Consider the following 15,684-nt stretch of genomic DNA (forward strand, 5'->3'; position numbering starts at 1 on the left):
GGCTCTGTACCCAAGGGGAGTCTCTTCTCTTGATTAAGAATCCCTAAAACTGAAGAAAGGGCATCACCAGCTACGTATCTGGTTGATTTTCGCCTTTCTATAATTTGTATTGTACACAATAGATTTACTTTTGCTTTCCCAGATAAAAAATTATTTTTATATTATTTTTTGAATCACCAAATAGGCTTTCTCGAACCCTACAGCCAGCCCCTTTGATCTTTCATTCTGTACAAGATTTTGATATTCTTTTTTGCAGTGGCAATACTTCTCTCTCTTGAGAATCACTGCACCACAACATTATTTCTGAATTACTATTCATGAGAACGCCTGATAACTAAGTCTGTAGAAACACTATTCAATTTAAATACACAAAGAAATTGTTGAAAAATAGTGCATGATAAAATGAGTATTTCAATACTGAATACATTCTGATTATTAAACCAATTATGTGAACTTTATTTTTGAAAACTAATGTAGACTTATTTTTAAAACAATCTGCTGAAACCATCACGAAATTACATTTCTTACATAAATCAATTACAGTAACAAATAATATTGATTCACTTTGTTAAAATAATGTTTTCTTCAATTGTACAACTTACAGGGTTATGCTCTTATCTTCTACCCACTCTCAGATATTTTGGAACTCAGTTTCTACCTAGTTTGGTAACTTAGTGTTGAGTCTATTCAACAGATTTGTCTATTCAATAGAACTGTCAACCGTAACAAATCTTTCTGATTGATGCCACAAAATTAAGATTTCATAGGAAAATAAAATAGCTATTTCTGTAAATTCTACTTCAAATATCTTTATTTTTCCAAATGCTGATGGAGTGAAACTTCTGTAAGCCCTGGAGCTTGAGTGATACTACATATAGAGATTTAAAAATAGCTTTAGAGAAAATATGGATGCACTTCTTCCCAAATTTTAAAAATGATTCCCTGTGCCTAAGTTATTCAGACTAGAAAGATAACACAGAAAAGTTCTACCCCAAGAACCAGGGCTGAGGGTTTACACAGAATACTGCATGTAGAAGTTCACTTTCGCAACAAGGCACAATAGTTTAACATTTTATACCAGTGATATCGGTGCTTCGTAGGGAGGTCAGTATTCTGCGCTGATGTGCTTTGCAATGGTGTTCAGTTGGATATTTGAAGTTCCTTCATATATTGTACCTTAAACAAAAGGGAGCAAAAGGAACAGTCAGGAGAAGACACATATGCAGAATTCACTCTATAACCACTACTCCTGTATTTGGTGTAAAACTGATATCAGTAACATTCAGTGTCTCCTGAATATGGTGCTACTTGATAAAGGAATTTTGCTTAAAGGATGGTACTATTTCATTTGGGAATTGGCTTCTGATTCCAGAATCAATATTAAACAGTAATTTTTTCACTCCAAGGCATAAGCTTGGACTGTTGCTCAGAGACTGGCAGCTTTGGGGGCTGCTGAGTTTCTATCTTCCTGTTTGGAATTCACACACTCAGGCTTGATCAGGCACTTAGCTTCTGAAAGTAGAATTTGCCTTCATAGGACAGCACTAAACTAATAAAAATATTCGCATTTTTAGACAAAGAAAAATCAAGAGAGTAGATTTTGTTGCAGTTTTACTAAAAGGCTTGTTGAGGCATTTAAAAAGGCAATTTAATGTTTTTAAAAATATAAATCCATTTTTTAAAAAGGAAGAGATGGGGGAAAAAACTCAGCTACAGAAGGGAGCCAATAAACATAATACTGAGGAGGTTAAAATAGCCCTTGCCTAGGTACCAGGGTGTCAAATCAACCAAATACAATAGCCCAAACAGCTACAGAGGCAAATAAAACAAAGTAAAATATTAAAAATCTATTTACCGATCTTTGCATCGCGGAAGTATTTTTCCACGGGGCAGTCTTTGGTGTAGCCTATTCCGCCCATCCACTCCATGCACTTACTAGTTGTTAGCCCTGCAATCTGTCAAAACAAGCAGCAGATCACATGGTGAAGCCACGTCGCTCACACACTGTCAGTGCTCCGGAGGAGTATTTTCAGTGACCTGGATTCACTGCTATTGGCAAGTGGAAAGATTGAAATTATTTTATCAACTAGCAATGTCTCTCTAGTCTCATTCTCTCCACCGGTCATGTAAAATACTACTTCACGAGATTCCTATTAAGAAAATAAGGGTATTGTTGAGACACATACACTTGCTAACAGGGATCATTTATTCAGCAAATATTTATCAAGGGCCAGCTTTATATTTCACGCTGCGCTAACCAGTGGGCAGATGGTGTGGGTGGTGGCCGCTCACTGCCCCTCTGGTCCTGGGGGTCGTCTGCAGACACACAGTAGCCCTCCAATCACAGAGACTGATAAATGGCATGGGGTGAAGGAAGACCTTGCCAGGACTGTGGCAGGACTGAGATGGGGGAACACGTGAGGAAGCTGCAGCTCAGCTGAGACCTAACGGAGGCATTAGGGGACATTTCAAGTTGAGGAGCACATGGAAAGGCCCTAAGGGGAAAATGGGTTTCTCAAGGACCCGAGAGGGCCAGAGGGCTGGGATCAGGGTGAGTTGGGGAGAGAGGCGGGCAGTCCTCAGGATGGTGAGCAGATGAACGCTGTCACAGCCCCAGGATGGCCACATACTAATCCCCAGCCACCGTAAACGTGTGTGCTACCATATATGATGATAAGGACTGGCAGATGTGATAAAGTTCAGGACTCCGAGCTGGGGGGCTCTCCTGGATTGTCGGAATGCGCCCAAGTCACACAAGAGTCCTTGTAAAAGAAGAGGGGGCAGGAGGGAGCGTCGGAGATTTGAACACGCTACACTGCTGGCTTTGAAGGAGGAAGGGGCCACAAGTCGAGGATGCAGGTAGCCTCCAGAACTGTGAGATAATAAAATCATATTGTTTTAGGCCACCGGAGATTTTGTAATTTGTTAAAAGCAGCAATAGGAAACTAATGCAAATCTTGTTTCGTTTGTCGTGAGACACCACTGAAGGGTTTAAAGTTGGAGAGTGGCATGGCCTCAGGGACATGAAAAGGCAGAGAGACTGATTTGGAGGAAGCATCAGGGGCCAGTGGAGTGGTTAGAAGTGAGGGCAGCAGCTCGGTGGAGAAATGGTACAGCCTGGGCTAGAAGGTGGCGGCAGAAAGGGGGAATCCATCAATTCAGGCAGTATTTGGGGTAGGATCCTCAGGAACAGGAGACAGATTTGGTGTGGGGGGTGGGGCAGGGAGGCGGGCGTTGGAATGGCTCTCAGGTCCCTGACTGGCAGAATGGGTGGGCAGCCGAAGGGGAAATCAGGTCTACCTGTCTTGAGCTTAGAAGGGAGGGTGAGGCAGGATAATAAGAATAAAAATGAGTAAGAAGAATAAGGATGAATAAGACACACTGCGAGGCTGGGATATCGCAGCCCAGCGATCTGGCTAGGCTTCCCAGCCAAAGTCAAATGTATAGAATATCAAATGCATATATACGCACAGGAAGTGGCCTATGGACAAGCCCTTCCTGGGGTTTTTACATCACACCACCTCCCATGGCATCACTTTCCCCAGCGTGAGGTCACAGATGTCATGCCATCATTCAGATGAGGCCCACCCAGGGATGTGATGGCTGTTTTACCTGAACTGGGTGACTCAGTTTCCATTTACGGTCCTGTGAAAGACACTAAATCCTCACAGAATTAGAGCACTTTCCTGGGGAAACTACTTTTCTGCTTTTCTATTGTAGGAACTAGAAAGCCCACGTTACTCTACTTGAAAACAAACAAATACTCAACCAACATTCCTAAGTGAAAAGATTAATATAAATATATATCTGGAAAAAAAAGGCCGATTATTATTATTATTATTATTTTTACCTCTGATGCATAGTATTTGGCCATAGATGCTTCTTTTATGAAGGACCGTCCAGCTTCTAAAAGCCTAGCAGCGTTGTACGTCAGCAACCTTGTAGCTTCCAGCTGGGTGGCCACGTGGGCCACTTGGTGTTGGAGCCCCTGTAATGGTCAGGCCCGAGTTAGAGAATTAGGATTCCTGAAGCACGGCTGACCCTCCAAGGCCTGCCAGGACATGGACACCAAGAGTCAAAATACACCCCAAAGGAAACAGGAAATTCACATTCATTTTGTAAAAATACTTTAAGATCTGCAATCTAAAATGGAATATGACACTACATGTATTGCTTTGTAGAAAGTGTTCATCAAAGTTCATGTGATTATGATTGTCAAGATTTAAAAAATAAACTAACACAAAATTAGATTTAGAAATTTAACTGTTTTACTTAATAATTATTTTTCAACCCTTTTATGATCACAAGTGGGCTTAAACTGAATCTCAGCAAAGCAAAAATTTGAATACATTTTTTATTTGCTTGTAACAAAAGGGTTGGTTTGGCATATAGCCTTAAGGCATTTGAGGATATTAGCTGCGAAGTAATGAAAGAATATTTGAAGCACCACTTCTCTTTATATAACTTTACTGAAGTGACTTGACTGCAATATCCATGAAAAGGTACCAATTTGTTTAGGGTCACAGAAAACAGAAGAATAACTTTAAAAGAAAAAATAAACTCTAAAGAAGTCATTTCTACTCTGATATTTTAGAGGGTGATTAGGCATAAGCTAAATGCTTGTCAAAGAAACGAATGAGCATTTGAATATTAACAGCTTATAAATAAAGTCCTATATGGGCACAGATATATTTATTACAACTGAATATTTTCTGATGCCTAATATATCCATCTACCCAGATATTTACTGAGCTCCTACCATAGGCCAGGCACTGTGCTGAGTAATGGAGACACGACACTCAGTGTTACAAGCAGAGTAGCCTTGTGCTTATGACTTATGCAGCCCAGCAGGGAGAACAGATAGTCAAACAATTATGACATTGTGTGATGAATGCAAGCCAGGGAACCTCAATTAAGGCAATTACTCAATAATTTGGGGCTGACCTTTCCTAAAAAAAACACTGAAGAAAGATAGTAGCATTCACAAATATTTTATGGATTCTTCTCCTTCTGTAGCATTTGATACGTACAAAAAAAGACTATGTTACATGTATCTAACTTATGAAGAAGAATAATAAACTGAACACACCCTAACCTCTTTGTAGAGCAAATAGCTTCTTCCGTGTGATTCGTCTTTTTACTTTATGACGTCTTTTGAGGAGAAGAAACTTGGTAGCCGAATTTGCCATTCTTATTATCTTTTATAGTTTGTTCTTTTAGTGTCTTGTTTTCAAAATGTTTTCCTTCCATGAGGTCATAAAGATATTCCCCTATGTTTTCTCCTAAAACTTGTAATTTTGCTTTTTATGTTATCTCTTTAATTCACCTGAAATCTATTTTCTGCGTATGGTGTGAGGTAGGGATGCAGTTTAATTTTTTCTGCAAGGAAAGAAAAAATACTCCCACCACTCAATGATCTGCAATGCCATCTCTATCCTATAACAAGTTTGCATACATTGCATGAATTTATTTCTGGCCTTTTTATTTTGTTCCATCAGTCGATTTGTCTATGCCAATGCGAATAATATCACTGTTCCAGAAACTGCTTACGGCTTGTTATGTGGAATGCAGAGAATCTAATTATTTTTGAAAAGCACATTCAGTTCAATTAAACCAAAAGTCGATATCCATGCTGTCTACTCCAGTGACCATGTAAGGCACCACGAGAAGCAGAAAAGCAACTCCGGCAAGTCTCCTGCCCTATAGGAACTCAGCATGGCCAAACACTGGCTCCCTAATGACACTGTGAGTACAGGGCCTGGCACGCAGAACTTGCTCAGTAAAAAAATGAAAGAGATAAGGAGGAAGAGGCCTGGTCTCCACCCTTAAGGAGCCTGTAGTCTAGAGAAGAGAAAGATATGAACAACTGCATGCAAAGCAGAAAGCAAATCACTCTAATGAGATTTAAAGCAACTACAAAAAACTATGCTAACCTTACTCAAAGCTTTGCATAAATATAGTAAAATTAATAATGTTGCTTTTTAAGATAAAATTTCTAGAAGTTTTCTTTTAATTACCCATATGATGCATCTATAGAAATGCCATGACTATACCTTCTCCCTTTCTCAACTCAACATACATGGAAACACTTCTTTCTGTGGACAAAGGAGATTAAAAGCCTCCCTCGAAACTGTCTTCACATTCTGTCCCTTTCACTGCAGTCTATGTGGTGGCTGGCTCTGAGCAGGTACACTAGGATAATGAAGTAAAAACTAGACTAGAAGCCAAGACAAACACCTGTAATTCTGACGCCTTACTAGAAGCTCCATGACCTTTGGAACCCAGTCCCCTTGGGCTCGCATCCCAGGGGTAAGACGGCCATGACAGTGGGGGCTGCGGCAGGCCCTGGCCAGGCCCTAGGGGGATGTGTCAGTCTCTCTTAAGCCTTGGACTGCCTCACGTGTGCTTGCCCACAGCCCGGGATCTCTACACACACACCGTTTGTGTATACTTGCGTGATGCCTAGTTATTATTACAGAACTTTAAGACAACACAGCATAGTGAGGTTGGTAATAAGAAATTGTACTTAAAGCCCAGAGCTGCTAAAGGGAGGTTTTGCAAACACTGTAATTCTGGACTTTGAGGTAATTGCTTGAGTAAGCTTGGTAAGTGGTCACTCCAGGCTTCCCCTAACCTGACAAGACCTCAACATGGACTGGAAGAATGCCACTGCCACCAATGAATCCCCTGATTATCTGGGCAGCTCTAAGCAGCCATGTCATTGGGCCAGGCCAGTACTTCCCAATATGCTTGGCTGAGAGCATCTCGTTTGCACTTACTGTAGCTAACTGTACCTTTTATAAGACAGATGTGTCAAAATGTAGTCTTTTGGGGATTTACCGCATGGTTCTGGCCTAAGCAGAGGGCTCATAACAAGTGTTACCATTTACTGAGCACTGATTAGACTCAAGCAAGGTGTTAAACACTTTACACATCTACCTGATTCAAAATCACCCTAGTGGGAGTATAGTATTATCTTCATTTTACAGATGAGGTGGTTGGGGCTGACAGAGTTGAAGTAACTTGCACAAGGCCTAAAGCTAGTTAAAACAAAGCCAGGATTTGAATCCAGAAGTCTGACTGCACACCCTGTGCTCTGGAACGTATGAAGCACCGAGAAACCGCACAGCTCTCAAGCGCTCACCACGACAGTTGGATTGTGCCACAGCTGGGCCCAAGGACAACTGTTCTGCCCTTGGAGGTCAAGGCATTCCCAAGAACTCACCCTGAGACCCATTCCTTCCTTCCCTACGCCTATCCCACTGAAATCTCCCTGAGGGGATCCCCTCTATGGCTTTATAAAACAGCTCGTCATTAACAGGAAGACGGGAGAGTACAGTACTGCAGAAAGAAACTAATAATTACATACCTGAAACTCAAATATTCTTTTACCAAATTGTACCCTTTCTTTAGTATATGGAATAGTGTAGTCAAAACATCCTTGAGCCAGTCCCAGCATCTGTTAGAAGAAAGAAAAAAATCAGTATTTCTCATGTTGTTTTTAAATTATTCAGGTTATAAATTCCTCTCACAGGCAAACAGTAGTTGGGAGAGGTGAGGAATGAGACACATCCAGGAGGTGAGGTGTACTGTGAACAACCTTCACCCCCTGAGTTTGTAGAACTTGTACTAACTGGAGAGGATCCGAGTGACTTCAGGAGAGGACATTTAATTCTAGCACAGAGGTCAGCCTCCCAGCATGGCTGTGCTCGCACACCAAGTTCTCCTTTAAGCTGTGATTCTCTAGGCATAATGTAAGCCACAGAAATTTTGCTCAGAACTGGCCTCAAAGACGAAGAGTAGCTCTCTCTGGTCCTTCCTGGAGGCAAGAGTAGACGGTCACTTCTTCACCCTCTATCCTCCTGTCCATTCCGTACATGATCAGGATTAATATGAGCCTTAGTGGAAAGAGTGTCAGGACATAAAAGAGTAGTTTCCCAGCCCCGGCTGCACATTAGAATCATTTGGGGGAACTTGATTAAAAATAGAAACTACTAATGTGGGGAACTTGATTAAAAGAAATACACTGAATCTAAACCTTGGGAGTGGAAGGGGTGAGTATGGCCTGAGGATCAACATTTTAAAACCCCCTTAATGATGGAATAGTGCTAGAGCAGAGAACAATGGATAGAGCGCATCGGGTAAAAACATTAATTTACATACTTTAAGAAAAATCAGGACATGGTGACAAGTTTAGTTGAACTGTCGTCTCATACTCACTATTCTCCGTACCTACTGAATGACTCAGAAATAGTTTCAAAATTTCCACATTAGGTAGCCATTAGGTCAGTATCTAATTATGTCAAACTATGTAGGTCTTAGAAATTAAAAAAATCAATAGTTAAAGCTTTTGGGGAGATTGCCCACAAATTTATCAATACTTCATTAGTGTTCATTCACATTTTTCTTTAGCCTTTTTATTTTGAGCTTTCTGGAGAACAGAATGTTATGCCAAAAATTAAAGGAAAATAAAGCGACGCAGCAATTCAGTGCACTTTCGGCTGTGGGGTAAGATGATGATTGTATTCCTGTAACTGAAGTTCGTAGTAAGCTAAGGAGATCCTATGCTGACGTGAAAACTGAAATGATCAGTTGTTGATCAAAGTAGTTTTATCCAACTCCATGCAATGTTTTCATTATAAATACTGAAAAACTAAATTCTCTTCTACTGCAGAGTTTTGAGGACGGATGCCTTCACTTCACTGTTGTACGTGCCTCTTTCTCCACAAGGCATCTACAGTCATAACCAAGAAATAATAACTACCTGACCTTACCTTTTAGTTAGGTTATAAGATGACTTGGGGCAATTAAACAGAAGCCCAGCCTGTGTATTTTACTGCCAGAACACCTATATTCTTCATATATGTGAGAACAAGGAGATCTAGAACTGTAGTTTCTAATGCCATACTTGATGAAGGTGAACCACAGGAAAAAGAATAGGTAAGCCAATTCTCTTTAGTGACATACTGTCTAGCTTTGCGGGAAACACGGATTAAGTTTTGATCTAAGAGTATTTTGTTAGCAAATTAACAGCAGGAAAAAAAAATCTATAGAAACACTACAACATTTAACTATTTCAAAAACTAATATCTATGAAACATCTTCAACATCCCAAAGCTATGTTTCTGAATTTTGGATACTCACTGATTAAAAATAAATAAATATATTCATAAAAAATGACACAATTTATAACAAAATCAAAGCCTTTGCTCATTTTGTTAATCTAGAAAAATAACTGATAACATTTAATAGAAAAATGTAGTATGCATTATGAAGGGCAAATTTGTTAAGAAATTGAAGAGTTCTCATCTTATTTATCTATTAATTGTTATTTTATTTCAAGTGTGACATACAGAAAACTGCCTGATTTTCACATATAAAACAGTGACAAGTCTTTCACTAGCTGTAAAGATTCTTACTACAAAGAACATTATTTATCCTTAATTAAAAAAATTTCTTCCAGAATTTCATGTGCTATGAACTTGATTTTTAGAAAAATGGCAGGTTTTATTACAACATCTTTTAGAAGTTATCGATCTACATATTGGATAAAACTTTAATGTCCTCAAGTGTAGAGACACTGTTACCACGAAGCCACTGTTTGGTTCTCAGAACATTACGTAATTGACTAAAGTGGAATTTTAAAGAAACCAGTCAGAAGCTTTCACTTCATGGAGGGAAAGAGCGCCATCTTGTGTCCACAAGCTTCCAAATACACAACCGTTTGCATTGTTTTTACATTTTAATTGACCCACTCGGGGATGAGTCAAGTTAAATGGCTAAACTGTGACTAACCTGTGCTGCGACTCCTATTCTACCTTCATTAAGACTCCCCATGGCATACTTATAGCCATGTCCAATTTGCCCCAGGATATTGGCTTCTGGAACCTGAAAACAAAAATGTACAGTTATTTCTCAATTTATTTTGACATAATTCATTTTGCTTATGTATTTTAAAATGCTCCCAAGTTGTGTGACATTACTCTGGCACAGTACTTTAATCAAAGTCTAAGGAAGCTGCCAGTGATGCCTGTGTCTCCCTCTAAATTGTTTCCCACAGGACTCCAATCCATGCTGTTCACTTCAGAGCCTTGCACACACTTTTGTTGAAAGAATGAATGAACTCAGAAAGGGGAATTGTGTACAACTCACCAAAAACATAAATGAATCACAATTCATTATCTGCATGCTACGGTATGACACATTAGGAATTACAGAAAATATATAACTACTTGCTAAATAAGGGTAGTAAACCTTTCTTCTGTTTAGGCTATTATCCACATAAAAATCACCGGAGGAGTGTGTGTGTGTGTGTGTGTGTGCGTGTGTGTGTGTGTGTGTGTGTTCACGTGAGAAAGCAGAAAAGAAACAGATTAAAATGTTTACTCATAATTTAAAAAAATCTAGACTAGAGAAAATTAAAAAATTACACTTAGCTTCGTACCATGGGCAGTGAGGGGACAGAGACAGCATGGAGAAAGAAAAGGGGAAGCAGGGAGAAGGAAGATGGTTGGGGCTCAAACGACATCTGCAATGATGCGCCATAAGCACACACACTCGCCCAGGGGCACACAGACCACGGCCTAATGTGGCTGGTGGGAGTCCATCACAACCTGTCCACTACACCAAGTCCTGGAGCATCACGGTTAGGTCATCTTCTGTTCCTGCTCTGTAACTCACGCAACCTAAACTGGGCGCTGCCTGGTGGTTCCCGCTCGCCCAGAGCAACAGCGCCACCTCGTGGCCTTAGTTAAACTGACACTTCACTGCCTTCTCTGAAGCCGTGCTTTTGGTTCACGAGTATCAAGTCTGTAAGCTTTACGTGGTTCACAAGCATATAAATTATAAAGCATAAAAAGGGTTAATTCTCAGCATTGGCTCTTGAGGTCAGCGGCTGAGCAGAAACGTTTCCACTGTTTGCGTAACCTCTTGTGAAAAGGGCTTTTAGTCAGGACCTAATCTAAGAAGCTGCTCAGGAGTTTTACAAAATACTCCCCCACACTTTCTCTATTTTGGCGTCTTTCTTGCACAACCCACCCAGCAAGGCTGATTTCACACCAGTCTTTTACCAGAGCATCTCAGATACCCACCTTGAGATTTTCAAATGTTAACGGGCAGGTAGAAGAAGCTCTGATCCCCATCTTGTTTTCTGCTTTCCCTATGTGAAGGCCTTCAGTATCTCGATCTACTAAGAAGCAGGTAATTCCCTTATAGCCCTAAAAAGAAGATTTAAAATGCTATTACCACTTGCATTGATAAGATCCCTTGTTTCCAAAGGGTTCAAAGTAAATGGAAAACTAAAATGGACTTTTAGCAATTAACACCAATAGACTAGATATGCACCATGCACATTATGAAAAAAGAATGATTTGAGGGCATTTGATTCAAAATAAGAACTTGACTATTTCTTTTGATTTTTCAAAAAACATTTTGGCTATTAAAGTTATTCAGTTATATTAATGTATTATGTGATCATGAGAATTCCATGCTTTAATTTTATTAAGTATTTTAAAGTTTCAAAGTTTAATTAAATGTTATGTTAGAGAAAAGACAAAAGATAAAATGTATTTACCATGTTGCTATAGACCTGTTTTCCAAATGAATATTCTTAAAAATAAATGGAATAATTAAATTCTTCATTAGTAAATAGGAAATTTTAAATTCTATAAACTGAAGATTAATTTCTTATGCAACAAATTAGGGAACAATCAATAAATGGCCTCCAAGTAATTAATGATTACACCAACAGTATTTATTTTAGGAGATTAGAAAATAAGAGGATAAAAAGATGTCAGTGGTCACTTTCAGTACTGAGGAGAATGAAGAATTTAAGACTAAGTACTAAAAAGGAAATGGAAGTAGGGAAAAGATAGATAAAGAGAAAAGATGAGGGGGTGAGAGGGAAGACATTTTGTTTTCAAACTTACAACGGTGGGGTCCACATTCGCCATCACCAGGAAGAGCTCTGCGTGCTCGGCCCCGCTAACCCACATTTTGGACCCGTTGATGACATAATAATTTCCCTTTTTATCAGCTCTGGTCTTCAGAGAAAATGGATCACTACCTGCTCCGGCCTCTGAAAGGCAGAAACTTCCTACCTATTCATGTAAGGAAAAACAATTTCAAATGAATAACTGTATACGCTCTGCATAATAAATACTAATGTCCAAACAAACACCTGTAAATCAAACTTTTAGCTACTTTTCAGAGCCTGTACTTATCAAAATAGGAATGGTACTCTCACAGTATTATTTCCCAAAAATACATCCTATGATTTGTCTAAGATTTAAAGACTTGTGCACACACACTCACGCTTACGGTTAATTAATTTGAGTCTATTAACTGCAGTAGAAAGACATCTCAATGTAAATGAAACCACAAAGGTATCAGAAACTATAACAGACAAAAAAATAATTTTATTGTCGGATGATTATTCTGTAAATTTCCAAGTGGCCAATGAGAGGCAGGGTGTATTGTATTTTTCTAGTAACATTAATTTATTGAGCGTTGCTTGATTAACTAGTGGTGCTGCACTGTGGTCTTGGATAGTAAAGTCACACTGTAGCTACTTTTCACCAAAAATATCCTAATTTAGAAAAGATCAGATCCATTTTAACAACTCATGTCAACTTACTTTTTCTGTAGCTAGCTTGGTCAAATAGGTAGCCTTTTGTTCCTCTGTTCCATGTTTTCTGATTAACTTGTTAATTACTGTGTTCTGGATGTCACATAACAGAGACACAGATGCATCAACTTTGGCTAATTCCTCTATCACTAGGATAGAGGAAAAAAATGAAGCTCCTGTTCCACCATATTTTGGGTCAATTTCAATACCCATCAACTAAAGGAAAAATAAGGAAACATAGACCAAGACAGTTACTTTTTTTACAGAAAAGTTTCTTGCAAGAACAAGTTCAAAAAATAAATTGTCACTATATACATTTTTAATTTAAAAATGTCATATGTGCATTTTAATTTGGTATGGCTGTTTTGCTATGTTACAAGTAACAAAAATAATCAATAACAGACCTTTCCCAATAAAAGGACATTTTAAATTTACTCTTCACTAACTAATGATTCTGTAGTCAACTTCTAGGACATCTGGGTACCCCACTGTCTCCGGGAGGAACAGCAGGGTGGGGTATAGGTAAGGATAGGGAGAGTGGGTGCAACTGCTGGTTGGTAGGTGACATTTGTGTATAACCTCTTTAATAATGTCCCTGGCCCTCAAGCATTTCTGTCCAATGTCCATGTCAGGAGATACCTTTGGTTTCTCTCACGATGGGGGGCTACTTATTTCAGGGTACAAAAGAATGACTTCACAAGTGGGCTGTTTCCCCTTCAAGAACCAGGAATCTTCCCCCAGCCCGCGTGTGTGACTCAGTGGTGTGCTGCAACCCACAGACCATCTTTCATATGCAGACTGTGTATGACATGGAATCTTCCCTTTTTCACTCCATGCAGTTGACATAGCAGGGTTTTGAGAGCAGCATTTGTGAATTTCCAGGACGGAGCAGGGAAGATGGCAAAGTAGGAGGGTCCTGAGCTCTTCCACCAACACACCAAGGCAACAGGTGTATGTAAAGCAACTCCCTCTGAAAACAACCTGAAAACTGGCAGAACGCATCTTCCACAGGTACAGACCACACCGAGACATACGACAATTAAAATGGCAAAAATTAAAGATTAAGAGAACGATACAGGCAGCAAGAACAAAGCAAACAGTCATACAAAGGAAACCACAAAAAACTATCGGCTGATTTTTCAGCAGAACCTCTGCAGGCCTGAGAGGAGGAGCCTGATATTCAGGGTGTGAAATGAAAAAAAAAAACTTACAGCCAAGATACCCTACCTGGCGAAGGTTATCAGTTTCCCAGATTAATACAAGTTAAAGGAGTGCATCCTCTAATCCAGCCTTACAAGAAATATTAAAGGGACTTCTTTAAGTGGAAAAATAAAGGTCCTAATTAGAGGAGAAAATTATCAAAGGGAAGAATTTCATAGGTAGAAGCAAACATACAGCAAAGGTAGATTTATCACTTATAAAGCAGGCATGTACGGTGGAAGATACAAGTAGTAAAATCAATTATATCTACAAAACTTAGTGAAGGGATACACAAAATATGACATCATGTACATAACACATGCAGGGGGGGGGAAATAAAAACTTTGTGCCATTAGAATGTGTTCAAACTTCAACAACCATCAATTTAATATTGACTGCTGAACACACAGGATGGTACATATGAACTCATGGTAACCAGAGCCAAAAACCTGTAACAGATACACAAAAAGACGAGAAAGAAATCCAAGCATAACACACAGAAAGTCATCAAATCACAAGAGAGCAAGGGAAGGAATAGAAAAGATCTACAAAAACAACCAGAAAACAATGAACAAAATGACAGTAAGTACATACCTATCAATGATTACTCTAAATGTAAATGGAGTAAATGCTCCAGTCGAAAGATAGAGGGTGACTGAGTGGTTAAAGAACAAGACCCACCTATGCTGCCACAAAAAAATCCACTTAAGACCTTAAGACACATACAGAATGAAAGTGAAGGGGTGGAAAAAGGCATTGCATCCAAAAGGAAGCAAAAAACTAAATAAATAAAGCTGGGGTAGGCATACTTTTATCAGAAAAAGTAGACTTTAAAATAAAGACTGAAACAACATGAGACGAAGAGGGACATTACATAAAGCCATCAGTCCAACAAGAGGATATAGCAATTGTAAATATCTATGCACCCAACATAAGAGCACCTCAATAAATAAAGTATTAATATACATAAAAGAAGAAATTGAGGGCAATACAATTAAGAGTAGGGGATTTTAACACACTTCTTACATCAATGGATATATCATCCAGACAGAAAATCAATCAGGAAATAGTGGCTTTGAATGACACATTAGGCCAGATGGACTTCACAGACATACACAGAACCGTGCACCCCAAACCAGCAGAATACACATTGTTTTCAAGTGCACATGGACCATGTCCCAGGAGAGATCACATTTTAGGCCACAAAAGAAGTGTCAATAAATTTAAAAGGACTAAATATATCAAGGATCTTTTCTAACCACAACAAATGAAACCAGAAATCAATTCTAAATAAAAAGCTGGAAAACCTGTACACACGTGGAGGCTAACCATCATGCCACTGGGAAATCAGACAATACCTGGAAGCAAATAAAAATGGGAACACAACAGTTCGAAATTTGGGATTCAGCAAAGTAGTTCTCAGAGGGAAGTTAATAGAGATACAAGCCTATGTCCAAATACAAAACAAACAAAACACTCAAACAGTCTAACCTTATAACTAAAAGAATTAGAAGAACAAAGAAAGCCCAAAGTTAATAGAAGGATGGAAATAATATTATTTAAAGACCAAAGGGGTTTGGGTAGAATATATGCTCTAACCTAAAGTCTTAGTAACGAGGTCAGGTTTCTTAACTCAGCATTAGGGAGCTGGACAATTCTGTGTCATCGGTGGCTGTCCTGTGGGACACTTAGCACATTCCTGGCCTCTATCCCACTACACGCTAGTAGCACCCCCAGTTGTGACAATCATAAATGTCTCGAGACACCGCCAAATGTCTCTTGGGTGACAAAATAGCCCCCAGTTGAGTACCACTGGTCTAAGGCAGCTCAGAGATAAGGATTATCTCTCTTGCTTCTAA

At 39.2% G+C, this 15,684-nt stretch overlaps 1 protein-coding gene across 4 annotated transcripts in view; it reads right to left on the minus strand.

Moving 5' to 3' along the window:
• Nucleotides 1–426: 426 nt before the first annotated feature.
• Nucleotides 427–15,684, minus strand: part of ACADSB (acyl-CoA dehydrogenase short/branched chain) — a 34,387-nt gene continuing 19,129 nt past the window's right edge. For all 4 annotated transcript variants that reach the window (XM_017649699.3, XM_037011182.2, XM_017649698.3 and 1 more), the window contains 8 exons: nucleotides 12,635–12,841; nucleotides 11,928–12,098; nucleotides 11,091–11,216; nucleotides 9,796–9,888; nucleotides 7,370–7,459; nucleotides 3,851–3,988; nucleotides 1,856–1,955; nucleotides 427–1,176 (listed from right to left, as the gene is read on the minus strand). In XM_017649699.3, coding sequence (XP_017505188.1) covers nucleotides 1,106–1,176; nucleotides 1,856–1,955; nucleotides 3,851–3,988; nucleotides 7,370–7,459; nucleotides 9,796–9,888; nucleotides 11,091–11,216; nucleotides 11,928–12,098; nucleotides 12,635–12,841 — 996 coding nt within the window. In that variant the 3' untranslated portion in view covers nucleotides 427–1,105. The remainder of the gene's footprint in view (nucleotides 1,177–1,855; nucleotides 1,956–3,850; nucleotides 3,989–7,369; nucleotides 7,460–9,795; nucleotides 9,889–11,090; nucleotides 11,217–11,927; nucleotides 12,099–12,634; nucleotides 12,842–15,684) is intronic.

Source organism: Manis javanica, chromosome 7, assembly GCF_040802235.1.
Source record: "Manis javanica isolate MJ-LG chromosome 7, MJ_LKY, whole genome shotgun sequence".
In the NCBI taxonomy this organism is placed as follows: Eukaryota; Metazoa; Chordata; class Mammalia; order Pholidota; family Manidae; genus Manis; species Manis javanica.